Source organism: Cercospora kikuchii (assembly GCF_019650295.1).
Source record: "Cercospora kikuchii DNA, contig_00002, whole genome shotgun sequence".
In the NCBI taxonomy this organism is placed as follows: Eukaryota; Fungi; Ascomycota; class Dothideomycetes; order Mycosphaerellales; family Mycosphaerellaceae; genus Cercospora; species Cercospora kikuchii.
Window position 1 is genome coordinate 2,275,327 of NW_025408583.1, and position 27,461 is coordinate 2,302,787.

The 27,461-nt window shown below is 55.8% G+C and overlaps 11 protein-coding genes across 11 annotated transcripts; 8 read left to right on the plus strand and 3 right to left on the minus strand.

Annotated features, from left to right (window-relative positions):
* Positions 1-1,339: 1,339 nt before the first annotated feature.
* CKM354_000311300 (uncharacterized protein) lies at positions 1,340-3,386 on the minus strand (the record flags this gene model as incomplete). Its single annotated transcript, XM_044798293.1, has 3 exons — positions 1,340-1,577; positions 1,639-3,263; positions 3,339-3,386. The coding sequence occupies 3 exons, from the start codon at positions 3,384-3,386 to the stop codon at positions 1,340-1,342; spliced, it is 1,911 nt and encodes a 636-aa protein (XP_044654228.1).
* Positions 3,387-4,523: 1,137 nt separating this feature from the next.
* Positions 4,524-5,438, plus strand: CKM354_000311400 (uncharacterized protein; the record flags this gene model as incomplete). Its single annotated transcript, XM_044798294.1, has 1 exon — positions 4,524-5,438. One exon carries the CDS (start codon positions 4,524-4,526, stop codon positions 5,436-5,438), a length of 915 nt encoding a protein of 304 aa, XP_044654229.1.
* A 571-nt stretch (positions 5,439-6,009) lies between these two features.
* CKM354_000311500 (uncharacterized protein) lies at positions 6,010-7,424 on the minus strand (the record flags this gene model as incomplete). Its single annotated transcript, XM_044798295.1, has 2 exons — positions 6,010-7,109; positions 7,178-7,424. 2 exons carry the CDS (start codon positions 7,422-7,424, stop codon positions 6,010-6,012), a joined length of 1,347 nt encoding a protein of 448 aa, XP_044654230.1.
* Positions 7,425-7,926: 502 nt separating this feature from the next.
* On the plus strand, positions 7,927-10,972 carry CKM354_000311600 (uncharacterized protein; the record flags this gene model as incomplete). The annotated part of the gene is made up of 2 exons (XM_044798296.1): positions 7,927-10,632; positions 10,682-10,972. 2 exons carry the CDS (start codon positions 7,927-7,929, stop codon positions 10,970-10,972), a joined length of 2,997 nt encoding a protein of 998 aa, XP_044654231.1.
* Positions 10,973-11,373: 401 nt separating this feature from the next.
* CKM354_000311700 (uncharacterized protein) lies at positions 11,374-12,499 on the plus strand (the record flags this gene model as incomplete). The annotated part of the gene is made up of 3 exons (XM_044798297.1): positions 11,374-11,590; positions 11,640-11,679; positions 11,767-12,499. 3 exons carry the CDS (start codon positions 11,374-11,376, stop codon positions 12,497-12,499), a joined length of 990 nt encoding a protein of 329 aa, XP_044654232.1.
* A 1,759-nt stretch (positions 12,500-14,258) lies between these two features.
* CKM354_000311800 (uncharacterized protein) lies at positions 14,259-16,295 on the plus strand (the record flags this gene model as incomplete). The annotated part of the gene is made up of 2 exons (XM_044798298.1): positions 14,259-14,369; positions 14,430-16,295. 2 exons carry the CDS (start codon positions 14,259-14,261, stop codon positions 16,293-16,295), a joined length of 1,977 nt encoding a protein of 658 aa, XP_044654233.1.
* Positions 16,296-16,915: 620 nt separating this feature from the next.
* On the plus strand, positions 16,916-17,783 carry CKM354_000311900 (uncharacterized protein; the record flags this gene model as incomplete). The annotated part of the gene is made up of 2 exons (XM_044798299.1): positions 16,916-17,354; positions 17,413-17,783. The coding sequence occupies 2 exons, from the start codon at positions 16,916-16,918 to the stop codon at positions 17,781-17,783; spliced, it is 810 nt and encodes a 269-aa protein (XP_044654234.1).
* Positions 17,784-17,965: 182 nt separating this feature from the next.
* Positions 17,966-19,069, minus strand: CKM354_000312000 (uncharacterized protein; the record flags this gene model as incomplete). Its single annotated transcript, XM_044798300.1, has 1 exon — positions 17,966-19,069. The coding sequence occupies one exon, from the start codon at positions 19,067-19,069 to the stop codon at positions 17,966-17,968; it is 1,104 nt and encodes a 367-aa protein (XP_044654235.1).
* Positions 19,070-20,176: 1,107 nt separating this feature from the next.
* On the plus strand, positions 20,177-21,371 carry CKM354_000312100 (uncharacterized protein; the record flags this gene model as incomplete). Its single annotated transcript, XM_044798301.1, has 5 exons — positions 20,177-20,249; positions 20,306-20,372; positions 20,481-20,547; positions 20,606-21,096; positions 21,152-21,371. 5 exons carry the CDS (start codon positions 20,177-20,179, stop codon positions 21,369-21,371), a joined length of 918 nt encoding a protein of 305 aa, XP_044654236.1.
* Positions 21,372-22,158: 787 nt separating this feature from the next.
* CKM354_000312200 (uncharacterized protein) lies at positions 22,159-22,825 on the plus strand (the record flags this gene model as incomplete). Its single annotated transcript, XM_044798302.1, has 3 exons — positions 22,159-22,386; positions 22,552-22,738; positions 22,800-22,825. 3 exons carry the CDS (start codon positions 22,159-22,161, stop codon positions 22,823-22,825), a joined length of 441 nt encoding a protein of 146 aa, XP_044654237.1.
* Positions 22,826-24,923: 2,098 nt separating this feature from the next.
* On the plus strand, positions 24,924-27,308 carry CKM354_000312300 (uncharacterized protein; the record flags this gene model as incomplete). The annotated part of the gene is made up of 1 exon (XM_044798303.1): positions 24,924-27,308. The coding sequence occupies one exon, from the start codon at positions 24,924-24,926 to the stop codon at positions 27,306-27,308; it is 2,385 nt and encodes a 794-aa protein (XP_044654238.1).
* Between the last annotated feature and the right edge of the window lie 153 nt (positions 27,309-27,461).

Genomic DNA, 27,461 nt, shown 5'->3' on the forward strand with positions numbered 1-27,461 from the left:
GACTATCAGTAAAAGTATTCTGTCTCGCCAGAGAAAATCGTTCTTCGTCGTGGTTACTTGTTCATATACCCCAAAACTAGCTCCCAATTCCCAAGTTCAAAACAATTTCCTCTGCTACACTCATAAGCAGAGCCTCCCACTGCCGATGAGCTCACAACAATCTACATCAAAGAGATCGGACACTAAACCAGGGTATCTTTGCAGTCTTTGTAATCAAAGTCCGGAGCTTCAAGAACCTCTTTGGAGCTTTGGCAGCAAGCGGGACGAATGATTGATCACGCCATCGGTTGGTACCACACCAAGTGTGCATGATGTACCAAAATACAATATCGAATGTACATGCACATATATATAGTGTGGTAGACACATGTCCTACGAGTTTGGACCTGTCCTTCAAGACATTGCCACGGCGAGAATGGACAAAATCGTAACCCTCTGGAGTTTTCTCCCCGCATCTGGTCAGATCGCGATCCCGCCGACACAGACTCAGTACCGGGGATCTGGCTCCACAGCAGCTACAGCGACGACAACAAGACGTATACAACAGTCACAAGGGAAGTCGAGCAAAGCGACGCTACCCACGATGAGTGAAAAGCAGTGAACGATGTTGGAGAGATCACTCGGATGGGACCCAATGTTACGTTCATCTTTGCCAGTTCTGGCAATATTGAGACGTTTGCGCTTTATACTCTCTACGGACCCGTGGAAGTCGTTGCACTACCTCGTCGGCTGATCACAAGACATCGTCGTGCAAGGCCCAAACCAGAAGCAGAGCTGCCGCAGTCTCGCGTCGACAGAGATACAATTCTTCACCGACCGGCCGGAACTTTCTCAGCATTAATGAGCCCTGCTCGGATCAAGCGTCAGCAATGCTCGTGGAAGAAGACGTGCTAGGCACATGCAGCTTGTGGCATGAACAGAACTCGCGAGCGACGAGAAAGTGGAATGTGAAAGGACGTTGACAAAGTTGGGGCAGCAAGATATCAATCACAACCGAGTGTTGTAATTCAGGTTCTGTGCTCAGTTCTATCCTGTTACTGCAGCATGATCGTCGTCACTTCATAGCGCATATTCATCTGCTGCGTCTGCCCTGCCGTTGGTATCATGCAGCTCATAGCCATCCTCGGAGCACAATGCATCGTGTCGTTGCCGCATTATCGTGAAATCGTCATTCTGGGAAAGGAGTTCGCTGGTTGGAAGAGGAAAAACAGGCGCCGGAAACTCTCGCACTGCGTCAATTTGTTGTTGACGAGTGAGACCAGGAGGGTCGTCGGAGCCGCGCAACCCGTGATAGGTGTCCGTAGTCGGGGTCGTGTCGAGAAGGAGAAGGACGGCGTGCCTAGTACCTCTGAGCAGAAGCGTAGGGATTTCCGCTCTGGTCTGGAGTTGGTGCAGCACCTCCCATGGTGTTGGGGAAATAACCGTTCTGCTGCATCTGGTGGCCAATCGCCAGCTGTGGATTCTTCTCCAGAATGTTCATCATGCGCTCATGCCTCTCCATCTCCTCCTGCTTTTGCCGAGCAGCACGCTTCTTGCGACGAGCAGCCTTGCGCTTCTCAATCTCTTGGATTTCACGTCTGTGCGGAAATATGTTAGCGGCGCAAAGAACTTGAGAAAACAAAGACAATGGTGGCATACCTCTGTTCGTTCATCTCCTTCCACTCCGAAAAGGCACCCTTGATCCCGAGGGCGGCAATACCGACCGCTGCGGCGTCTTGGATCCATGCTTTCGTTTGTTTCTTGCGAGCCTCCTCCGGACTCATTTCTCCTTCGGCGACAAGACGATGTCTCTTCTCGTGTGCTTCCATACTCGAATACACTCCATGTGCTGCATGAATAGTCGCGACAGTAGCGAGACCAGCCGTGATGAGCTCTTTGCCGCGCATGTGCTTACGGGTTTTTTCCATGTCAGTGGTAGAACTACTGTCACTGGAGTCGTTGTCCCCGTCATTCTTGGCATCGCCGTTCGACTTCGCCATGGCTCCGGCGGCGCCACCTGCAGCGGCGGGGGCGAGCGCACCGCTTCTAGTACCGCGAGCGACTTCGCGACCGCCCTGATCGTCGCGATCGTCTGTCCGGCGAGTACTGCCGGTATCTGAACCTTGTGAGCGGCGCTGGTCACGGGCACGATGGCGGGAGGGCACATACGAGTCTGCGCTAGAGTCGCGAGAAGGCGAGCGTCTCTTACGGGATTTGGAGCGAACCTGGTCGTAGATGTATTTGCCCGCGCCAGCCACTGCGCCGGCTCCGAGAAGTTTCTTCCCAAGGCCAACGCCATTGCCGTCCTCGCTGGGAGCACGGCCACGTGATTGAGAGCGACCTCGAAGGCGATCCACGATGCTGCGGCTTCGAGCTCTGATGCCTCGAGCCTCTGGCGAAACGTCACGAGAGTCGGCGCCACGACCGCGAGATTTAGAGCGAGGCCCATTCGCGAGTCGATTAGCAGCCAGGCCTCCAATGACGGCTTCAGCAAGGTGGCGCTTGGACTTCTTGTCGGGGTCACGATCGATCAGACCGTCGATACCACCGGCGCCCAGTGCAGCGGTTGCAACACGCCTGCCTTTCTCGCCGGTCCATGGGCCAGCCTCTCTGCGGGAGCGGAAGGCTTCGACGGCACCAGCGACGAGTGCTGCTTGTGCTGCTTGAGCCCATTTGCGTTCGGTGCGGGACTTGTCTCCTCCAGCACGAGATCTGCTGCGGCTGCGGCTCCGGCTCGAGGAATAGCCTCGACGGCTCCGAGCTCGCGAGCGAGAGCGGGTGGAACGACCACTAGGCGAGCGATCACGGTCCTTGTCTTTGTTGCCCATGATGTTGGCAGCCAAGCCACCGAGACCAACAGCACCGAGAGCATCTTCGAGGCCTGACTTGCGACGCTCAGGCTTGCGAGGTGGAGAGCGAGAGTAGTCGGAGTCGTAGCCACGATCATCACGGTGCTTGCGGCGTCGCTCTTCGTGACGCCCGGCGGCATAGCCAGCGGCAACGCCAGCAGCAACCGGAGCACCACGTTCAGTGAAGCGATCGTCGTCGTAGTCGTCCGAGTAGCGTCTGCCTCTGCCACCTACGCTTCTAGCGCGCAGCGGCGGGCCATAGCCATCATCGTAACGGCTGGCTGGCGGGAAGTCGCGTGGGATGTCCTCAATGCTGTCGTCGCGTCCACGATAGACCATCTCGGTGCCTCGGGGACCAGGGCCCTTGCCTCGCTCGATGTACGTCTCTTCGCGAACGTAGTCTGGCTCATCTCTGTCACGTGGGCGGGTGCGAACCTGGGCGTGACGGGTCAGCGAGTTCTCGAGGCGGGTAACAATGGTGGGGCAGAGGGAGTGGCAGCTGTCACTTACATTGCGGTAGCGGCGCGGCTCATAGTAGTCGTCGTCGTAGGTGCTCATGGCGTCGGCGGTCGACGATGGCACCTCGTCGGCGGTGGGGTCGATAGGTAGGTATGTGCAAGCAGGAGAGTGGGGTGGAAAGAAAAGGCGTCGAGCAATGGGTGAGGAAGGATGGGCGAGTGAGGAAGTGGTGTCGGCGGGGATGCAGGTTCGCGATTAGGTTGCGCAGGTGGAGTGATTTTTGGGCGGCAGTGCACTGCGTGTGCGGCGGCGGGCGATGATGATGGATGAGGTCGACGTTGAGGCAGCGAGGCAGTCACTCGGCGGCCAGGCCAGGATGCTGTGTGGTGCCCAAAGGGTCGTCTGCTGCTTGCTTGCGATGGTGGGGCGCGGCCAAGTCTGTGAAGTGATGCTTGACTGCCGTTTCAGCTGCTGCTCGGCGCGCGCTCCTGCTGCTGCTGCTGTTGGCCAAGACGCGTGCGCGGTGCGGCGGTGCGGTCTCTGCTATATTGCTGTCGAGCTGGTGGTGGTGAGTGTGTCGCTGCAAAGGCGGTCGGCGAGTCAACGCTGAAGAAGCACAGCGAGGCGGGTCGCGCTGGCTACGTCATGCGCTCACGTCGCTTGCTTGTTGCTGAGCGTGCAAAGGGCATCCTTGTCCGCTCGTGCTCCGTCGGACGCACTCTGACGAGACGCCTGCAGCCACCCCTTCGCTCGTCCTCCACCTGCCTCGCTGTCCATCTTGCTGCTGCTGCTGCGGTGGCGGCGGCGTGATCGTGCGCAACCTCACGCTCATCAATCTGCCCAGCTGTGACGTGTGGTGGTGGAGGAGAGCATGGAGCACCTTGGCTTGCCCGCGGCTCTGCATCGCCGCCGAAAATGCTGCCCACCCACTCCATATCCGTATCCCGTATCACAGCCTGTGCTGGTCTAGGCCTCCTTTCTGATCCAATTTCTCGACGCTGCCACATTCTTTTCTGCCCAACGACCCGTCGCACCCGTCTCCGCTGTGCTCTGCTCGTACCGCGCATTTGTCCCGTCGCCGAGTGGGAGCGGAGGACGCGGCTGACTTGCTCTCGCCTGTGACTCCTTCACCTATCTCTCGTGGCCGTTCATTCAGCCTACTAGACAATCCTCGACCAACCCCAGCATTGATCGCTGCAGCCATCACGGCCGCGCACGTGTCGCTCTCAGACCACAATGGGCGCCACGGATGAAGGCTTTCCGCAGTTCCGCAGGGATATTCCGTACAACGACGAATCCTCCCTGAACACCTTGCAAACATGCATTCCTCGGCCAACATCTGCAAACGATCAACAGCGCATATGGGTCGTCTATGTTCATGGCGGCGCCTGGCTGGCTCCAGATCAGTCATCCGCTGACTTCGATAAGGCGCAGCAACTCTTGCTCGACTCACCCATCGTGGAACACATTGCAGGATTCGCCTCGATCAATTATCGTCTCTCCGCTGCCCCATGGCATCCCAAATATCCTTCCAACCCGGCTGATCCGGCGCGGAACGCGAGGCATCCAGATCATATCAATGATGTTCTCGCTGCCATCCTCCACCTGCAGGAGACTTACCGTTTCGAAGACCGCTACCTATTGGTCGGCCACTCATGTGGCGCCTGTCTTGCGCTCCAGGTCGCCATGAAACGATACTGGGGCCAGCAGTACGAGTCTACCCCAGCCCTGGAGCTCAACGTGGTGCCGCCGCTCGCAATCTTGGGCATCGAGGGTCTTTACGATCTTCCTGCACTCGTTGAGTGGCATTCGGATCGTCCTTTCTACCATGACTTCGTTGCTACTGCCTTTGGACCAGACAAGGCAGCCTGGAAGACTGTAAGCCCAACGTCCGCTGATTTCAAGAACACCTGGGAAGATGGCAAGCTTGTGGTCATCGCGCACTCGCGGGAAGACGAGCTTGTAGAATGGGAGCAGCCCGAGCTCATGATGAAGTCGCTACATGCTCAAGGATTCCAGGATTCTGGTTCTCGGAGGACAAAGCTACTGGAGATGAAAGGGAAACACGATCAAGTGTGGCAGGATGGCGACGAAGTGGCTCGAGCAATTGAATTCACTGTGCGAGAATTCATTGGTATGCGTGTGATCTGAATCTTCGCGCGATACTGCAAACCACATCTTTCTTGACCTATGCGCTTTTCAGAAGCAGTGGTCACGAGCTCCAACGCACCTTGGCAACCCAAGCACGGCACTCGACTTCATCTACAGCAATTTTCCCACCATGGAACACTGCAGGCATCGTAGGAGACCCAGCAATTGGCAGAATACAAGACCACACGGCAGACTTGAAAGTAGATCAGCTATGAGCGCTCGGCCAAAGCTTCGACGCCGACGCAAGATCTGTTCCTGTTCATCACGACATTTGGCCAGCTTGACACGCAGATAGGTTCTGCGGCAGGTCCAGGGACGCACATATCCGTCTTCGGCCTTTGCTGAGCCATTATATCAAGGTCCTTCATAATGATATGCTGATGATCTAGATAGACAGATGATGTGACAGACAGAGCTCGGCCTCATATGCAAATAGCTCGTTGGAAGCATAATATATGCGCAATCTCAAAATTATAAACAGCATCCAAGGTTTCCACCAAAGCATGTAGGAAATTGGCCATGCTAAGGCTCCGCTTTGTTCTTTACTTCATCGCTTCGAATACGCCATCTCTCAAGGATCCCAAGGACCAGTCGCACGTCTCCCAGTAAGTAGCTCAGGAAGACCATGTTCTTGCACAAGCAGCACATCTTCGTGTCGTATGCCGAATCTATCCACCAAATATATGCCTGGTTCGCTCGTGAATGTCATGCCGGCCTTAACAATAGTCTCATTGTTGCCTTTATTGAGGTAGGGACTTTCATGAGCCTTGATTCCTATTCCATGTCCGACCCTGTGAGTAAATGCAGCACCGTATCCTGCATTCTCAATGACGCCTCGAGCAGCTAGATCAATCGAGGCACAAGTGGAATTATCGTGTAAAGCGTGGAGGGATGCGGTTTGGGCATCGAGAACGATGTTCCATACATGTACTTTTTCTTTCACGTCTGGATTCAGTGAAGACCACTCCTGTTGGCTCTTCGGTTTGGCAAAGGTCGGAGGGAAGAAACTTCTGCAAATGTCACTGCTGTACCCGTGGAGGTGGGCGCCGACGTCGATCAGGACCATCGTATCTCTGTTCAGCTTTTTGCCACCTTTGGTGCCACCGTGCGGATTTGCCGCGTTTTCATCGAACAGCACGATGTCGAAGAACGGATCGAGGCCCGCCGATCGAAGGGTATTGTCAAGAACCATAGCTACTCCGGTTTCATCTAGGCCTTCGGTGAGGCATTTCCTCACCGCCCGAACGGCTTCCACAGTTCCTGTGTTGACTGCACGCAGAATGCGTATTTCAGCTGCAGATTTGATTTGCCTGATACGCTCCACGGCACCTCCCAGTCCCTTCACATCAAACCCTTGGTTCATCAGCCCGCGGGAAATGAAGTCTCGCATTTCCTCATCAACCATAACTTTCGGCATCCAGATGGCATGGGTCCCGAAGGCGTGTGATGAGCGCAAGGTCGTGTACGGGTTCCAATACTCTTCGTAAGTGATCAAATCAAGGTCTTGTGCGAACGGCATCTTCAAGAGACGTGCACGCTCTGCTTCGAACGCAGGAACTAAGAAACTCGTGTTTGCCACAATGTGGCCGGACGCTGTTTGGTGTGGTCTCACGACCATGATGAAGGGTCGCTCCTCGGGCTCCCATACTTCCCATTGTTGCTGGGTTACGTCTGTGGAGAAGACAATATGAGCTTTGCGAGACATCGCTGTGCGGGCATCATGGGGCACTAGACCTTACTGGCATAATAGGAAAAAGTATATCCAGGCTCGACGGCAAAGGCGTCAATACCGTCGTCATGTAGCGCTTGAGCCAGCCTTTCTCTACGGCTCACGAATTCAGACAGGTCGATGGAGTCTGCTCCATGCAAGAAATCGTAGCCGGTATCTCTACGCAGCGTGCTGATAGAGCACTGTTCGATTCTGCGGAGAGGTGTTGGGATCCTTTCCAAGGGCAGCGATGGATGCACTCCGGCCTTAGAACTCATAAATTGCTGCAGCGAAAGCTCGAGTGAGTATCGCGAATTCCAGGCCGCGAGCAGGCCTAGGAGCAGCAGACAAGCCGCGCCACAGCATTGCCGCAGCGTCGTCTGGCAGTGTCGCCTACTGGAAGCCCGTGAAACGACCCGGTGCTCTAAAGCGGATTCACGCTTCTCAGTTGATGAGCTCGACATGCCTCGATCCATGTAAACCTGACCGTGCTCATTGTTGACGTTAAACGTCTGCAAGTGCTGTCGGCGAAGCACACAGTGAAGGTTGGTTTCACGTGCAAGCGTGCCGGGTGCGGCTGTTAGCGAGCGCTAGCGCATCGGCACATCAGAGCTCCGCCGCGTTCATCAGACAAAGGCTACAGCTGCGAACTACATTCCACATTACCTCGACAATCTATCGCAACACATCTCGAGGGTATTTCCGCGCGCGCGACTACCAGGCCCGGTTTTACGCAGTGCATCAAATACAACACACGCGCCGTGCACGTCGCGAGGCACAATGAGCAACTTCCTTGACCAGCAGTTTCCCGACGAGGAGGAAGAAGACGACTTCAATCCGGGTCAGCACGTGGCGTCAGACGACGAAGACGATGCAAAACCGCAAGTTGACGAGGATGAGGATGAGAGGCCTGCCAAACAGCGAGCAGCCGCTGGCGAGGATGACGATGAACTAAAGGAGGAGGCCGGCGACGAAGATGGCGCTGAAGACGCGAAAGACGGTGAAGAAGATGAGGAAGAAGAGGAAGACGAAGAAGAGGAAGAGGACGAGGATGATGAAGACGATGTCGGCCGGCCCACCAAGCGTCGAAAACAGAGACGAAATCAGTTCATTGATGTCGAAGCCGAAGTCGATGAGGACGATGAAGAGGAGCCTGAGGAAGAAGATGACCTCCCTGGCGAAGAAATGCACCCGGATGATCTCCAAGAGCTGCCTCCTGGTGCCGACAGAGATGATCGCATGCACAGAGAGCTCGATCGCAAGCGCGAACAGCAGGAAGCGATGGATGTCGAGGAGACCGCAGCGCGATTGAAAGAAAGATACGGACGACAGAATCGTGCCGCAGGCTCGGGATCTGGGATAGTGCCCCAGCGTCTGCTCATGCCAAATGCGGACGATCCACGGATTTGGTTCCTCAAGTGTCGCCCAGGGAAAGAGCGTGAAATCATCTTTGCAATGCAAAGTCGCATCGTGGAACGCCAGCGATCTCGAGAGCCAGTACAAATCTTTTCCGCCTTCGAGCGCTCCGGCACCGGTGCTATGATGGGCAAAATCTACGTGGAAGCGCGTCGAGTGGACGATGTCACTGCAGCCTTCGATGGCGTTACTCACGTGTTCATGGGCACCAAACCACAGCTCATCCCAATTGAGGAAATGCCCGCTCTCCTGAGGGTCAAGAAAAGCAAGCAGCTGGAGCCCGGGATGTACGTGCGTCCTAGACGGGGTCTGTACGCTGGCGATCTAGCCATGGTGGATGAAGTTGAGCCCAACGGAACCGAAGTCCAGCTGAAGCTCATTCCTCGTCTTGACTACGGCCAGACCGAGGATGCCAACGCTGCTGCAGCCGTCATGGAGCCTGATGGACAGGGAGGCATGAAGCGGAAGCGTGTGGCACAGCCATTCAAGCAGAGACCCCCCGCGCGACTATTCAGCGAGAGCGAGGCCAAGAGGAAGCATGGTCGATACTTGTCACAAAAGGGAGGTCTGAGTGGAAACAGCTGGACTTATCAGGGAAAAGAGTATATCGATGGTTTCCTGGTCGAAAGTTTCAAGATTGGCCATCTGCAGACAGATGATGTCAATCCGACCCTCGAAGAAGTCACCAAATTCGCGGCAGCGACAGAAGATGGCACGGAGAATCTGGATTTGGCTGCTTTGGCTGCCACTCTCAAGGCTGGTGTGGGCGCAGACTACTTGCCTGGCGACAAGGTAGAGATCTTCCGTGGCGAGCAAAAAGGTGTGACCGGTCGGGCGACGGAGGTCTACAACGAAGTTATCAAGATCCAGGTGGACTCCGGCGCGCTTGCAGGCAAAATGATTGAAGCCCCAATCAAAGATTTGCGCAAGCTCTTTAAGGAGGGAGATCACGTCAAGGTCATTGGTGGCAGCAAATACCAGGACGAAGTGGGCATGGTTGTCCGTCTGCGCGATGATAGAATCACAATTCTCACGGACAGCACCCAGCAAGAGATCACAGTCTTCGCCAAAGATCTGAGAGAGGCCACCGACAGTGGCGGCGTTGTGGGCGCTTCAAAGTACGACCTGTTTGACCTAGTGCAACTAGATGCGTCAACAGTTGGCTGCGTGGTGAAGGTGGACCGCGAGAGTTTGCGTGTGCTGGACCAGCTGGGCAGTGTGCGTTCATTACTGCCCACTGCGATCTCCAACAAGATCGAGAAGCGCCGCGAGGGTGCTCCAGCCACTGATCGCAACGGAAATGAGATCAAGCCTGAAGACACCATCAAGGACTACGGCGGTGAGGCGCGTGAAGGCAAGGTTCTGCATATCCACCGCGGTTTCGTCTTTGCACAGTCTCGAGAGAGCAGAGAGAATGCCGGCGTTTTCGTGGCGCGTAGCAACACCGTGGTCACAGTGGCAGCGAAAGGTGGCCGCGTCGGTCCCGATTTGACAAAGATGAATCAAGCGCTCAAAGGTCCAAACGGAGGTGCAGCTCCTCCAATGCCGCCTCCGGTGCAGCGGGGACGCGATCGACTCATCGGACGCACAGTCAAGATCAAGGTTGGTCCTATGAAAGCCATGATTGGTATCGTGAAGGAGTCGAGTGACGCTGGCGCCCTGGTCGAGCTGCATAGCAAGAACAAAAAGGTCACTATGCCCAAAGAGAAGCTCGCTGTCATCGATGCGACATCCGGCCAAGTCATATGCTCCGATGCGAGCACATTCGGCGGCTTTGGAGGACCTCGTGGGGCACCAGGCAGAGGGCCGCCGATTGGTGGTGCGACTCCAGGCCGGCCTGGCTATGGAGCACCTTCGATGGCAAGCGGTGGACGCACGCCAGCATACGCCGCGGGAGCTGGAGGTCGCACGCCAGCCTGGAAGGCGGATGGCGGCCGCACACCTGCTTGGCAAGCCTCTGGCGGACAGACTGCTTATGGTGGAAGCGGTGGCATGACGGCTTATGGCGGACAGACCAGTTACGGCGGAGCCACATCATACGGAGGTGGCTCGGTGTGGGGAGGCGGAGCAGTAAGTCCTACATGTTTGATCGAATAGCAGGTTACTGACTGTGCCACAGCAATCAGCGTGGAATCCCAATGCAGGAGGAGGTCGAACGCCAGCTTATGTCGCCAATTCAGGCGGAAAAACACCCGCATATTCTGGCTCAGGTCTTGAGGCGCCTACGCCAGGGGCGTACTCCGCTCCAACCCCTGGTGCAGGCTATGGCGACCAGCCGACGCCAGGAGCTTACAGAGGCGCTGCATATAACACTCCTGCCAACTACGCAACGCCTGGAGGATTCCCAGAGACACCGGCGCCATACAGCGCAGAGACTCCAGCGGCGTCGCACGATGATGGGCCACGGTAAGGTGAACGAATTGTGCATCATGGGCCATTGCTGATTTGATTCTCGCAGGTATGAGTAGAAGTATTGAGTTGGTGTTTTGGAACATGGTCATGACTTTGCTCGTGACGAGAGAAGCGATAATAGATTGCGGTAGCATAGCGAGAGTCTGGCAGAGCCACAATCTTGTACTATTAAAGCGGCGCCCGTGAGGTTGCCAAAATTTTGCATTGGAATGACAGACACTGAATTGAGCGGCTTGGCCATGTTTTGATGTTCCAATGGTACTTTGACTTCCACGCATATTGCTACGCAACACACCGGCGACATCAAAGCAAGAGCGACTCCAGTCATGTCAATCGTGAAGCAGTAGTGGCCACATAAATCCGCAGCCGGAATGAGGCACGTGAGCACTTCTCGAAATCATGACTCGCACATTACAATCACTTCGACTCAATTGTGAAACATTGACATGTACTGCTCCCGAATTGTCAGGTCTCTACAAGCGACTGGCTAACTTCTTGTTCAATAAGCGGCATCACAAGGGCAGCATCATGCCAAAAGATCAAAAGATCAGGGTTGTCTGCATTTCTGATACTCATGGGTACGCACCTGGTGAAGGATATGTGTTACCCAAAGGCGGTAGGTGATTTCGACGATGTTGTGATGATTCTGATGTTGACACGCTTAGATATTCTGATACATGCCGGCGATCTCACGAATCAGGGAAGGTGGGTAATCAGCACTTGTTGCCAACGGTGGCTCAAGTATACTCAAACTCGAGCAGTTATTGCCTGCATTTGCTGATCAGTTCACAGCCTCAGCGAGATCCAAAAGGTAACCAAGTGGCTGAGCAAGCTAGATTTCGCGGCTATAATTATCGTCGCTGGCAACCACGACCTGTCGCTTGATCCCAAATATGCGCTGAAGTACGACACGGGCTGGAAAGTGGTACCGGAAGATGTCGAAGCTTGTAGAAGGCTATTGATGGACAATCCGAGACTCACGTATCTGCAGCATTCCGATGCTGTGATACATTTGCCTGAGAAGGATGTGCACATTCGAGTCTTTGGCTCACCGTTCTCACCGGATAGAGGAAGGCAGAATTGGGCTTTTCAATATGATCCGAGCGCGGCAGTGCCAATTTGGGACGATGTCAAAGCAGATACCGACATACTGATCACACACACGCCACCTGCAGGTGTCTGCGATGAGAGCGTGCACTGGGAGGCTGGGGGCTGTCTTGCATTGAGGGGCAAGCTGAGCCAGATCAGGCCGTTGCTTCATGTTTGCGGGCACTGCCACGAAGGGCGAGGTGCGGCTATTCTCGACTGGGAGGAGGATAGCGTCCAGGCATGGAACGACGAGTCCGCCGGCAGCAAGAAGTTGTCCCTGGTGAAGTTCGCGGGAAGGAGAGGTGGTAGCGCTACGGCCGTGGTCAATGCGAGCATCATGGGGAGGTCGCATGGCCGCGGATCGAAGGTGTTCAACAAGCCGGTTGTCATCGATTTATCCGTACCGCGCCGCAACTCAGATGGCGCAAATGCATAATTGATTATCTCTCGGCCGTTCGCTACGCTGCAATACGCGAAGTGGTCATTCTGCGCTGGAGTGAGCGATGGACAAAGTGAATGCCGTCATCGCTCCATTTGCAACAGCGCACAAGTGCTCCATGTCTGTAGGCAGTACAACACATAACATCCCGTGCTCCACTTGGGTTCGCACTCAGGTACAACGCGAACGTGTCGATCGCGACGAGCTAAGGCCACATTCGCCAGGAGTGCAGTGACAGCTGCGTGAATGGTGGCACACACTGCACGCGTACCTGATGTGGTGGTGCGATCAACGCGGCGCCGCTCGATTGTACGCCTCGACTATCGCGTCTGGCGGTCGATGGTCGTGTGGTATCCTGAGGGAGCGACGTCACGAGCATGATCCGCCGCCGCGAACATCACATGCACGCGCTGAGACAGTCGCGGGAGCCGCACGAGTCGTGTGGGCTGTTCGGCACGAAGATCTCCCCCAGCGGATGGTGAAGTCTGCGAGATGCTGCTTTCTGGCTGACGAAGGCATGACTCCGCGTGAGGGCATCAGGCAGGCAGCGCACGTCTCCGGGTTATGCAAAATAGCAGCGGAATCACACTCGGAGGCAGGCATGTAAGCTGTGTGTGTAACGGGTGATCAGCCCATAGGCGCCGAGAGCAGAGCTGTGAAGCTGGGCTGAGACCTATCACGGCGGTGATGGACTTGCTCGTTTGCGCAGCTGCAGCTGCTTCCAGTGCTGTGTCCCTGTCGGGTGCTGCTGAGAGTCGTTGCTTCGCAGAGCCACGCGGGCAGAAGCGGATCTCGTCCTACTGGCCCACGCCAGGCCAATAACCGCCATGGGCATGCAAAACTACTGCACTCTCACCGTCGACCAGTCCACTTGGTGAAGCGCCCGTTGCGTTGTTGGTCGCCGCGCTGCTACGTGGTCGCTGCGGTCGCTGCGCAGGAGTAGTCGTCTCCATCGCCCGCCTTGCCACCGTGTGCTTGCTTCTGCAGAGCGCAAGTCCTCGATCCAAGTGCCAGCCAGCCCGCCACGCTCGTCCGTCGCTCACCGTGACTGCTCTGCTGCGCGACAACGACGACGACCACGGTTGCTCTTTGTTCTTCGGACGACGCGGCGCGTGGAACGCACGCACGCACGCACGCACGCACTACCGCTCGCTCAGCCTCCCAGCAGAGACGTGGTCCAGGAAGACCTGGTTCGAGGCCTGCGGTCGAGCCAAGCTGCACCACCTGTGCCCGCTGCTCACCGACTGCCTGCCTGCCCGCGCGAGAGAGAGAGACGTGCAACGACGGTGCAGCAGTAACACCACCACCCTCACCACCACGACCGCCAGTGCGACCGGGTCACTTCACTACGGCCGTGATTGTGAATCAATCACTCTCCCTCGTCCTCCTTCGCCGACATTCTGTCCGACCGCACATCTACGTCTGCCAAGCCTGCGCTTTCGAGACTTCCCGACCCCCCGATCTTCTGGCTCTGCCTGCCCAAACTGCGCGCCCAGGCAAAGATCTGCCCGCGAGAACTACGACCTGCATACCGACTGCTTCTGAATCAGCGCACGCCGTGAGCTGCGCCGTGGCTCAGACACCCGCGTAGATCCGTGCTCGCCTCCCTGCGTCGTCGCTTTTGCCTCCGAGACCGTGGCTTCGCAACGTGCCGGAGTCGAGCCACTTCAAACCCAGCGACTGCCGCTGCATTTTGTACTTCAACGCCCGGTCTGCTTGACCGGCCCTCGACACACTCGACCACTGCGCGGCCATCATGGGATCGCCATTACCACCCGACCCATACGAGGCCCTGGGCGTCAGTAAAGATGCCACCTCGGCTGCGATCAAGACGGCGCATCGCAAATTGGTCCTCAAATGCCATCCGGTGAGTCCGCGAGAGCCTGTCTGGCCATCGCCAACGTCTGTGTACTGACCCATATTCAAGGACAAAGTCACCGATCCCGCAGAGAAGCAGGCGGCTTCAGATAAATTCCACAAGATCCAAAGTGCCTACGAGATTCTGATCGATGAGAACCGCCGGGAACGATACGATGCCCAGGCAAAACTGGCCGAACTGAGGAGGGAGGCTATGGCCCGCCAGCCTGAGGGGAGGTCTCGAGGCTCGGAAGCACGAACGACGTCCTATAAGCCCGAACCACCAAGGAGCGCGTACGCTTCGCGTGGAGAACGGGTCGTGCCCCAATTCGAAGAGCGAAGACCAGCATACGCGTCGGATTACTTCGATTCACAGCCACGTGCGACCTCTCGCAAAGAGCCAGAATACGCGGAGCGAACATCATCGCGGCGCACCGAGACCAAGGAGAAGCCACGCCTCTTCACACGCTCTACAAAGGAAAATGACAAGGAACGTCGCAGAGAGAAGAATCGTCAAAATGAGCGAGATGTACGGAGGGAACGTGAGCGGAAGCGTGAACCGTACGTGGAAGATGAGTCGGAAAGCGAAGCGGACGAGTATGACTGGAGGTCACGTCGTATGCGTGAGGATGAGGAAGCTCGTCGTGCCAGAGACGCATATCACCATCAAGTCCCACGAACGCACCGTGAACCGGAAGAGTCCTACTACGACGAGCGTGCCCGCAAGATGGCTGACCACACTGCCGACGCTCGTGACTACATCATGTCTTCTCGGGGCGGTGTGCGCCCCAGGACAGAGGAGCGCCGACCCTCACCTGTACGCATGGCCTCCTCTCGAGACAGAGTGCAGTACGTCAAGCGCGACGAAGGCCGACCAGCTTATATGATGCGACGTGCTTCAGAAAAGCCTCCGAAAGAGACCAAGGATGAAAAGAAAAAGGAGAAGGAGTCGAGCCGCAAAACAACGTCTCGTACACCAGAACGCCGGTCAAGCGCGGAGAAGGTCGACGAGCGCAGGCCTCCTCCACTGAGCACTTCCAAATCATCTCCAGCTGACATTCATATCCCGAGCGAGAAACAGCGTGCATATTCCCTGCAGCCGGATTCCGCAGCGATGCCACCCCCACCGCAACCGGCCAAACGCTCCGAAACCATGCCTTACAAGACTGCGTCTAGGCGTGCGGAAAATGTACAACCCAAGACTGAGTCGACACCAATGACCTCTCCCGACAATCAGGCTCCACCACAGTCCAAGTTCCCGTACGCCAGGCAGCCGTACGCCGATGATGTTGAGTACAATATGTCAGAAGGATATCGCGCTCCAAATCAGCCGGATCGTGCTCGACCTGGATATGCAAGGCGAGTGACACGGAGTCCTTCGCCTATGAACGAGGCACCACGGGATCCTGCGCGAGAGACCACGTCGCGATCTCGAGAATCAACATATGATTCAATTCCTCGTGTACGCGAGCCCACTCGAGACTCGCCCGTACGAGAACCCGTTCAGAGGTCTCGCGAGGCTCGCGAACCTGTGCGAGAAGATTATTTCAGAGATGCGCGCGATCCTCGCCTGTCTGCTCATCGCACAGCATCTGCGAGATATCCCGATCGGCCCCAAGCTGCACCAGCCCGCACCACGAGTTATGTCTACACACCGGGCGGTGTGGAACCACTACCAACACGCCCACCTCTCTCGCGAGAAAACTCACCTCGTGACACCGGTCTGTATTATGGTGAGATCCCAACCACTCGCTCATCTCATCAACGCTCCGCGACGGAAGATGCGAGCAAATTTGCGAGGCCGATGCGACCCGAAAATATCAAATTTCAAAGCGGCTACGGCTACTCACCTCGACCCAGCACCGATCGACCTCAGGTGAGCCGCAACAACAGTGGTGGGGTCTATCATCAACAGCAGCAACCTGTTCGAGCCTGATTGGGTTTCGGCGGATATCAAATTTCTAAATTCTTGTCGGCGTTGCATGGAACACAGAACATAGAAGGCATTGAGGCATTTTTGACGAATCACGATGACGAAAATGTGCATATTATGACCCAGGTCGCGAGGCATCACGAAGAGCCTGCCTGCGTTGGGCAATTCAGTTAGGTAGTCTATGTCGGGCTAAGTCTAGGATAGAATGAGCTGCAGAGAGATAGCTCAATGAATTATTACGCTCTGCAATTAAAAGAATGTATTTTCTTCTGCTCCTCCGATCCGGCGAGTAACGACTAGTGTGCAGGTGGGCTGTGGTCCAACAGGCGGGTCCAAGACGACTCCCGAAGCATGCAGGTACGTCACGGGTTGGTGGTCCAACCCCTCGGGCATTGCCCTCACACTGACACCGATAAAGTAGCTCTTCCAACATTGAACTGACGATTTTCATGACCCGAACCTTACTCCTGCGATCCCAACATCAGCTTCGATCGTCCTCATTGACGGATTGTACTGCGCTACTAATCCGACATCACCTCCAGCGTCCTTTGAAGGGATCCATTGGAACAAGGACCTCACAGCTTCGCCCACCAACAGCACACACCATTCGTACATATTCCAACATGGCGACCCAACAAGAACCAGCTAGCAAGAAACAACGCACTCAGCCCACATACGAGTTACTCTACCATCCGCAAATCCCAGGCCGCGGCGAATTCATCCGTCTCGCTTTCGAAGCCAAAGGAGTTTCCTACACAGACATCGCGAACGAGGACTCCAAGAACGGATATTCCAAAGTCCAAGATATTTGTATTGGCGATAATTTGGGTAAAGAAGGGAACCCACCTGTTTTCAGCCCGCCAGCTTTGAGGATTTCTGGAGCCGGTCCAGATGGGAATGCGTTGATTATTAGCCAGACTCCGAATTGTTTGATTTATTTGGGGGATAAGTTGGGTTTGGTTGGTAGTGGTGGTGAACAGGAGAAGTTTTGGGTTCAGCAGTTGGCGCTTACGGCGTTGGATTTGAATAATGAGGTGCATGATACGCATCATCCTGTTGGTGGTGAGTTCTTGCATTCGGGAAATGAGCTTTGAAGCAGACTGCTGATTCATCTTTACAGTGAGTTTATACTATGAAGATCAGAAAGAGGAAAGTCTGAGGAAAGCGAAAGATGTGCGGGAGAATAGGTTGCCTAAGTTCTTTTCGTACTTCACTAGGACGCTGAAGTGGAATGCAGAGAAGGCGAAGCACAGGTATCTGGTGGGTGAGAGCTTGACATATGCTGATACAACTGTGTGGCAAGTTCTCGACGGGCTGTATTTTGCGTTTCCTAAGGAAATGCAAGCGAGGCAGAAGGAATTCCCGGAGTTGCTCGACACTTTCTACAACAGTGTCAAAGAGGAGCTCAAGGCGTACTTGGAGAGTAATAGGCGTCTAGCCTACTCGCAGGGAGTGTTCCGCTACTATCCTGAGTTGGATAGGCAATCGTGATCTCAAGCTGAACGGAAATACGGCAACAGAGGGTCGGGAAAGTGTGCGGGATAGTTGCAAGGAACTGCTTGCAGATAGACCTCGCAGGATGCTCTGCCGACCTCTGGACATGTTCCGTCTCTGTCACTAGAGAACGCTCACTCGTACCAGAGATGTATAGTACGTGATCCCTCATCAGGTCATCAGGTATATGATTTTGGACCAATCGTCCACATTACCAAGTCTGAACGCACGTCCATCTCGTCCAACTCTCCCGGCACCTTTCTAAAGCCCTTTTCTATGCGTCGACTTCCTTCGAAGTTCCGCTTGTGACCATGCCCATGAGTGTGGGCTGATACTCTCACATTCTCACCTCCATGCTTGCTCGAAGCAGTGTCTCGTGACAGCGGGTCATGGTGAGGCGGATAATGATGGTGGAGAGCATTCGGAGTGCTGGATCCGCTACCAGACTGACTCTGATCGTTACTCGTGCTGGGACGACCGCCCTTTCCCCAACCATCGCCACCGGCGAAGATGTCCTCAATGCACTCGTCAGCCCTCAGCTCACCAGGCTGAGAGGTCCAAAATGCAGCCAGCGTGCGGCGGTACATGTCCTGCATCTCACCCATTTCCTTGTTGTTGATGTTGAAGCTGGGAGGAATGGATTCCTGCGTGCTATCCGGGTTCTCCGTGCTCGCTTGGGAACTCATGATATGAGGTGTGCTCGAGGGTTCGGAGGAGGATATGATGCCGGCGATGCCTCCGAAGACGGGCGCTGTCCGCAAAGGAGGAGCATGGTAGTCGCGCGTGCCCTCGACATGACGCATGTAGATGCCAATCTTCAGTGTGCTGTTGATCTTGGAGTCTTGCATCAGGTAGCGGCGCGTGATGCCATGATCCTGCTCGGCGGTGGCATCGCTGACACGCGTGGGGCTCGCGGGCAGATCGAGGGCGTTGTCGACGTACTCGGCGAGGTTCAGGTGGACGTCTCCCAGCTTGATGCGCTCGCCGCGGCCGCCCGAAGAGTATTCCTGCTGCACCTCGAAGTGAATGGGACACTCCTGCAGCATGCCATCCTTGCCGACTGTCAACCGCACGGCGGTCTGCTTCTCGTAGTTGTACTGCACGCGGTGCTCACGGATGGCGCACTTGTTGGTGCGGCCGCGATGTTCGGCGGCGTTGGAGGCGGGCAGGTGCCATTTGATGAAGGACGAGCCCGTCACCAGGGGCACGTTGTTGAGGTCGACGATGCGTAGGGTGAGCTCGAATCGCACACGACGCGACTTGGACACGAAGGACGCCGCCATGCGCCGCGCTGCTCATCGGCGCCGAGCCATGTTGCTGGTATCGTACATGCAAGCACAGAAGCGAAGAGCAAGAGCGATGGCCCCGCACGTGACGCACACGTTTGCGCATCGCGAGCATCGTGGCGCAGACGTCTCATTCTTGCGCACTGCTCAACGTGATACTCGGCGCACATCTCACTCGATCGAGCGACGGTGGGGGCGGCGGCCAGCCACCAAGGTGTCGTGCAACCAGAAGATGCAGGCACGTTGTCCCACTATTGGCTTCAGCATCGCGCGGCAGCGCATTGATGGAGAACGAGCAGAGCAGCTGATATACTATTCTAGCGACAGCTTTAGCTCCTCTATGATCAAGTGACTCTGTGCAGCTCGTGCCTAGACACCGCATCCGTCAGCTCCGCCGCGCATACAGTGCCGTCTGCTCAGCAAGAAGCCAGCCGTGTAGGCGTCGACGCGGTGTCCCAGCATGGAGACGAGCAACAAAACTTGTTTACGCGCACCCGAAACACGCATCATTCACCGCTCCACCCGACAGGCGTGCAGATGTGCAGAGCCGCCGTCGACCGTAGAGTGGTATGCACGACGAAGCTTCCGAGCGGGATGGCGGAGCGTGTCGTACGCATTATGCTTTTCTGTAAATTTGAGGCGCGAGCTCCTCACTTGTGTGGGGAAAGCTCGCCATGGAGCCCGGACTGTCTCACAGGTGCTGGGAGGGAAACGAGTGTGTAGGCGCTGCGTGAACGAGCAGCAGAGCGTGCAAAATGGCACAAGCGATGCCGTCGACATGTCCATGGCCGCTCCTGCCTGTGCACCGCGCCTAGCCGCCGCCGTCGCCGCCGGCAGCAGTCTCATAACCAAGATAGATGCATGGAGCAGTTCGATCCTGTCCATGTCTGCTCGATCCGCGCGAACGTCATTGACGCACCAACCTGCCATCGCGCGACCTGATTCGCCGTGGAAGGAGCTGCGGGGCCAGTCCTCAGCACAGGCAACCAAGCAAGCTTGTACATACACTCTTCTACTCCTCTTTCTCGCACACCACTCTCCTCCTCTTCCCCCATCACACACTGTGTTGCATCTCGACATCACTCACCGGGAAGCACTGCCAACATGATTGACCCCGTTCAAGCATTCGCCATGGCCACGGGCACCATCCCGTTGGGCAAGCCGAGCGTGTCGCCGGGTATGTGCTCCTCGTCAGCTTCGAGCTTGCCTGTACCAGTATTGACAACGCGACAGTTCCATCCGTGGTCCCAAGCCTTCCAGAATACCAGACCGCCAGCGAGACTGGCGAGCGAACCCTCTGGTAAGCACTCCTCGGCCGTCGATCGCTGCTCAACTGCTCCCGTTCTGAGCTCGGCTGGAAACGCGTGTGGACGAAGAGCTCGGAACACGGACTGATGAATCGGAATAGGGTCGTGTTCGTGGTCATGCTGGTTGCATCGATCGTCTTCTCTGGCATGGCATGGAATGTCCCAATGGTGAGTTATTCCGATGCCTCGGTCGCGTACGAGCCCGTCAGTACTGACAAACCCCCAGTCCAAGCGCCTTTACCACGTGGTGACCACTGTCATCACAATCACTGCCTCTCTGTCCTACTTCGCCATGGCCACTGGACACGGCGTCAGCTACCACCACGTTGTCGTCCGCGAGTCTCACAAGCACGTCCCAGACACCAAGACCGACCTCTACCGCCAGGTCTACTTTGCTCGCTACATCGACTGGGCCATTACCACCCCACTGTTGCTCCTTGATCTTGCCCTCCTCGCTGGCATGAACGGTGGCTCCATCACCATCACCATCCTCGCCGATCTCGTCATGATCTTGACCGGTCTCTTTGCAGCCTACGGAGCTGAGGGTACTCCACAGAAGTGGGGCTGGTACGCCATTGCCTGCATTGCGTACTTGGTCGTCATCTGGCAGCTCGTTCTGTACGGTCGTCCAGCTGCTGCCGCCAAGGGTGGCAAGGTTGGCAACTTCTTTGCTGCCATCGGAGGCTTCACTCTCATCATCTGGACCGTCTACCCAATGTAAGTCTAAACTGTGCACCAAGGTCTGGCAAGGGCTCAGCTAATTCTTCTCAAGCGTCTGGGGTATTGCTGACGGCAGCCGCAACCTGAACGTTGATGAGGAAATCATCGCGTACGCTGTTCTCGACATCCTTGCCAAGCCTGTCTTTGGAGCCTGGTTGCTGTTCACTCACGCTAGTGCACCAGAGACCAACGTCGACATTGGTGGCTTCTGGTCTCACGGTCTCTCCGGCGAGGGCCGCATCCGCGTTGGTGATGACGACGAGGGTGCTTAGATGCTTCCGCAATCACGCCTCAACACTGCTTGATACTGCAGAAGGCGATCACAGCATATCGAGATCTGAGACAACAGTGCTGAGGGAAAACACCCACGACAAAAAGAATGCAAAGCTTTCACGAAACGAGGAAAATCCTACGAGCATGATACGGTCGGCATTTCACCGGGTTTGCGGATTGATACCATTCAGGCGAAAGTCATGTGGTCGTTTTCAGCTCGACCAGAGCTGCTTATCGGCCTTTGTATCATACTAGTTAATGCATAATCTGGCGTCGGCGAGCTGCTGTCTCTCGTTGCTCCCTCACTCATGAATGCTCTCCTATGTAGCCGTGCCATGTTCGCCTGTGCTGACAGGAGCTGCTCGATCACGAGCTCGAATCACGGTGCAAGCGGTGCATTCCTGCTAGGGTTGGCGATCGCCATGCCGTCACCAACCGCTGCGGCTTCCATGCCAACGACGCTTGCGTTGCTCCCCGCATCAGAGCTCGACTCGCAGACGAGGATCGCATGGTTTCATCGAGGGTCCTGGGCACCAGAGTCCCAGGAGAGCTGTTGCTTCGCGTAGGCCCAATCTGAGGCAAGGACGGGGTCGCGAAACAGGATTGCGTGTTTGAAACGTTTGTTGATCACGCAGGAGCCGCCGGAGTAGCCTTGCTTCCGAACACATAATCTGCCTGAACAAAACAATTCTCGTCAACTACCACGAACCGAAACAAGAATCGACCTCCCAAAAGGTGCAACTGTGTAAACACAAATCGCATAACCAATATTCCAAGCTGCGAATCATGACGACCGAGGTACCACCCGAGTCTGCTGCGGACGCTGGAGTCGACACCACACCTCTGGCTGTGAACGATGAACGCAGGAATAGTTTGGAGAAGCATTTGCAGCTTCGGCCAGAGGAGGCAGATCTCAAGAATAGGCATATCTTGTTGGACACCACTGCTGCGCCTGCCCTTCAAGCAAGAGCTGCTGAGCTCGAACGACAGAGGATCACCGACAACTTGAAGAAGGTATGTCCATACGTGCGACATCCGACAAAAGGAGGTGGTGTAGTATCGGAACGTATGCGCATACTCGCAAGTTCTTGGTACAACTCGCTGTGCACTGTGGCGCAACCATAGCGCTGGATAGGCAGGGCCTCTCGAGTACTGCAGCTGATGTCTTCGATCTCACAGGGTCTCTCTCACCGTCCTGAGAAAGATACGCTCATTCAGCGTAACATTCTTCCAGACTCCAACGCAGCACCCGGTATTCAGGGCCAACAGAAAGAGCTGGAGAAGCACATGCGCGCAGACAGTCTTGAGAAGCACCTTGCAGCTCGTCCCAACAAAGAGGAGCTGTTGAAAGAAGGCATCTTGAAGGGTGAGTCGCTGGAGATTCGTGGCACTCTCGCCAACGGACAAATACTGATGATACACAATAGACGAGAAGCCCGCCTCTGATGCGTGATGGAGGACTCGCTTGATGCGCTCAGTCCCAAAACTCATGCGCTGCACGTGGGGACTGATTCATCTCAAGTGAAAAACAACGTTGCAGCATTGAATCAAACGGCAGTGGAAGGAGTTGTCGTGAGCGAACGGCGCAGAATACTCTTTTGGGACAGATACCACCAGTCTGCTGGGAAGTCATTGTCCGCGGAGACAACGGCAACAACAGCAATGCAATAACAGAAGTAGAGCACGTTGGGCGTATATATACATCAATATGCGGGCAGTCCTGCGGGTGATCGTATTGCAAGATTGCCGTTCAACGTTCGTGGCTGCACGTGAGAATGGAGGCGATGATGGTACCAACAGGTATTCGCCGAGATGAGGCCATGAACCCCTCACAAAGTGTCCAGTTGGCTCATTAATGCCACCACGATCTCCATGTGGTCGTGCGTATCTGCACTCCTCGTCGCTGCGCGAATGTGTCGTGCTGGGAGCTCTGACATGCCGTGCCTCGACTCAAGACGAGTTGTCGTCGAAAGGATGGATAGCAGTTTGCAGCACGCGTTGTGCAGGGACTCACGTGTGGACTAGCTCTTAGTGTTAATCTATTATTAGAGCGAACCAGTCCCTTCAGCGCCGTCCGTCTTGTTTGGCGGGCTGGCACCCAGACTGCCCACACCTTCACGCTTCCTGCGACCTGTCGTCGACCACGCTCTACCTTTCGAACTGTTACACATTTTCTCCTTATCCTCTCCGTGTCCCTTCCTTCCTTTCTCACCCGCACGACCGGACCCCGCGCGCGCAAGCGACGACCGACGAGGAATCCGGCGTAGTCCTTTGTTGAGTGCCGGAAGAGAGAGACAGAGAGCGAGCCTCTGGACCACTGCAACAAGACCAGACATCACTACGGAGCGTCTAGCTGCGAGGAAAATCAAATAACATACACCCAACACTGGCGTCGTGCGGCCTTGCGAGCTAGGACCATAGACAGCGTTGGACTGTCCAGCTCTCGAGTACCTGTCTTGCCTGTCGAAGCACGACCTCGAGGCTCGACAAGCAAGCCCACCGAGCAGTCTTCCACGACGTGGTATTGAGCGTCCCTGCACCTCTGTACGCTGCGGGAGCATTGCCGCTGCGTAGGTCTCCCCAATTCACCACAATGCCGTGATAGTCGCCCGGAGCTGGTCGCGACGCAGCGCAGTGCAAGACTGCACGCCGTCAAGACCAGCTGGCGGAGACGTCTTGCCCTTCTTCTACTACTCTTCTGTGTTGCTGTAAATTGCGAAAAGCGAGCTGGAGCTGATCGGTTGGCCAGGTATTTTTGGCAGCGCGGCTAAACGCACTCGACGCTCGACGTGCGATTCGATTGGTTGTTCTCGAGACGCCGTCCATCAAGCCGCTCAGCTTCCTTCAAGACTCGCCCACACCTCGCGAGGTGCATCTGCAAGTCAGACTTGTCCGTCTCGCACTCTCACTGGTCGCTTTCTCCTCTTCAATCCGCGCGCCAAAAATGTGGTGAGGAGACTGGCTGCTTATCCAACCTCACTTTCTTCTAGGATCGCCAGACGCTCTCTACCATCTAATCTTGCACCGCTGTCTGTGCAGCACTTGCCGCCCGCGAGATCTGGAATCTCACCACTAATAGCCCTTCCTGGTGAAGGCACGTCGGTACGTGTACCCTCCGTTGCGCAATGCGAGCTTGTCTTTCACATGTCGCATGCCTGGTCACTGCGGCGATGGCGCATTCGCCTAGAGAAGGCTGCACTTCGCATGGCAAGCGCCATTGCCTTTGACATCGCATCTGGCATGCCTGCAAGCTTAGAGCCTGCTACTGCGCGCCTCAGTCTTCTCAAATCTTGGACGCTTGCTCTATCCTTCATGCTTCTCAGCAACGTGTGGACAGCCCCGCCCCAGTCGCTGACATGTCTTCGCCCAGGTCCTTAATTGCCAATTGGCACCACGAAACTACATATTTTGATGACCAGAAAGAAATCAGAAGACCCCATGGCCCTCATTTCTGGAAGCGAAGAAAAGTAAACGAGCGTCCTGCACTAAAGACGAACACCTCGACCTCAGATTCACACCGCAGCTCGTCGCCTGTCAAAGCAGCATCCGAGATGTCGCACGCGGACGAGCAAACGAAGCAATTACCACACCCGGTGTCGTCAGACACACACAGTATCTACCAGCATTCACATGACTATGATGGCTTCATTAGGAAGTTTCATAATCACAATCTGAGCGACTCCACCAACATGACTGGTTCGAACGAGTCGTCACCCACAACGACCATTTCGACCGTAGACGACTCCAGCGCCACAGAGCCCTCACCTGGTTCGTCACCGGAGTCGCCACCTCCAACCACCTTCACAGTAGGCATGCTGAGACCACGTACCGCCGACGAGCGGAGTGCGCCATTCTTCGAGCTGCAAAAGCAGCCACCACCAAGAAAGGGCCGCAATCTCAAGAATCTTGCTGTGGTCACATCGAGACACCCGGCAAGAGCCGCATCTACAACCAGTCTACCCTTACAAGCCCAGCCAGAGGCAGCGATATTATCTCCATCCTTCGTCAAACCGCCAACGCCGCCTCGTCGAAAACCGAGCAATCTTGGTCTTACGTTATTGACTCCCGGAGGAAGCAAGCCAGCACCTGTTCCTGCAACCCCTGGGTTTGCGCGACCTGGCACTTTACGCCATTTCCAGTCGTCTCCGTCCCTACCTTTGGTGCCGGGTCTTTCTTTGCCGCATGGCAATGGCGCTGAATTCCGGAAGCAGCGCACATTGGAGACGATATTGTCCCCCGTGGAGATTGTTACAGAGTCCCCTCCAATCCCGGAGCGAGAAGACGAAGACGAAGAGCAAAATTTCGATGTGCCCCTATCGCGCGAGGAGAAACCGGAAGCGTATCCAGACGGACCAATCTGTGTTTATGATCCTCACATTGATCTCTATCTGGAACCTACTGCTGAACAAGCGCGGCAGTATGATGTCGTCATGAATGTGGCCAGCGAAGTCCGGAACCCGCTGGTGAACAATGAGGACTTGACGTGCTCAGAACCCGACCTGCGCATAGATGGTGGGGGTGGGATTCAATTCAAGCCAAGGAAAGATCGAGACCATCTCGTCGTGCGGAAAACAGACTCTCAAGAGTCACAGGACCCGGATACATCTCCAACCACGCCCAAGGCATCACCATCAAATGCATCCTTCGCCGAAAGCGGGAGCGCTCGACAAGAGCCCGAATACATCCACGTGAAATGGGAACACAACAGTGACATTGTGCCGGATCTCTTGCGTCTGTGCAAGCTGATCGATGACAGGGTGACCGAAGGCAAGCGCGTGCTCATTCACTGCCAATGTGGAGTATCACGGTCAGCAAGCCTGGTGGTCGCCTATGGCCTGTACAAAAATCCCTCAATGAGCGTTCAGGAAGCATACGATGCTGTCAAGCGACGAAGCAAATGGATCGGACCAAACATGAATCTCATCATGCAGCTTCAGGAGTTCCGTTCCAGCCTTGCTCGTGGCGGCCTTCTGACAGCACGCAGCACCCTGAGCCCACTCACACCAGGATCGGCGTTGAGTGAATGGAGTGGGCCATTCTCATCACGGTCACCCGAACTTCTGGATGAACCTCGCTCTGCCGTCGACCGCTCTCCAACTCGTGGAGCTGGTGGCGCTGACGAAGCAGTCAGTCCTGGCCCTTCGTCCGCACCTTCAGGCTTCCCGTGGCCATTATCTGACAAGCCGGCTGCATCCAATGGGGGCCAGTTGAACACTACTGCGGCCCATACCGGGCCTTTCGTTGACCCTTCCGGCCACGTCGTACCCGTGATTGCCCTGTCGAATCCTGCAGCTGTCGAAACCGTCCCAGGTCAGCGATTCTCACGACAAACCACGCTTCCTGCGCCTGCGCCTGTCCTGGCTCTCTTACCTCCAGTCACCTCACCCAGGTCGACGGAATTTGCGATGGCGCCCATTCGCCCGTCAGAACAGGTTGACCCTGGGGACGATTTTGGAATCATGTCGCCGACATCGACGGAGTTCGCGGCAAATCCATTCGACAGATCCGCGCTGCTAGCCAGCTTGGGCATGGGGACTATGCGCGCGGATGAGGAAACTCCCCGAAGATCGTTATCGTTGCGAAATCGCGACAATCGCCATTTGCCGCCTCCGGCCAAGCCTGAACGCACACTTCGAGGCAAGATCTCTTCGCCATCCTTACGCGAGCAGCAACGGCTACGCGAGTTGCAGGCCCAGATTGAGGCCAACTTACATATCCGCGAGAACAGCCCCACTGGCGTGGCACAAGAGGATTCAGATGCGCTCATGTCTCCAAGAGCTACAAGCTTCACGGAAAATCCCTTTGCATTGGCTCTCGAAACCCCGGCTGCCAGTGCTGCCCACACGAATCCACCTAGGCTTACCGTGCAGGATCCTCGAAGTCCGTCACAGAAAGGGGCGAGTCCCATAACTCGCAACATACTTGATGTTTTATGAGCACATACAGGAAGTGTATTAGATTATCGCCGGAGGTCCCGCGAAATCATTACAGGATTACGATTGGGGGTCTTTGATGTTTAAAGCATGGCGTTGCGAGGGGCTTGGAGAAACATTCGATTGGAAATGGAAACAAACATGGGACGGCGTTCA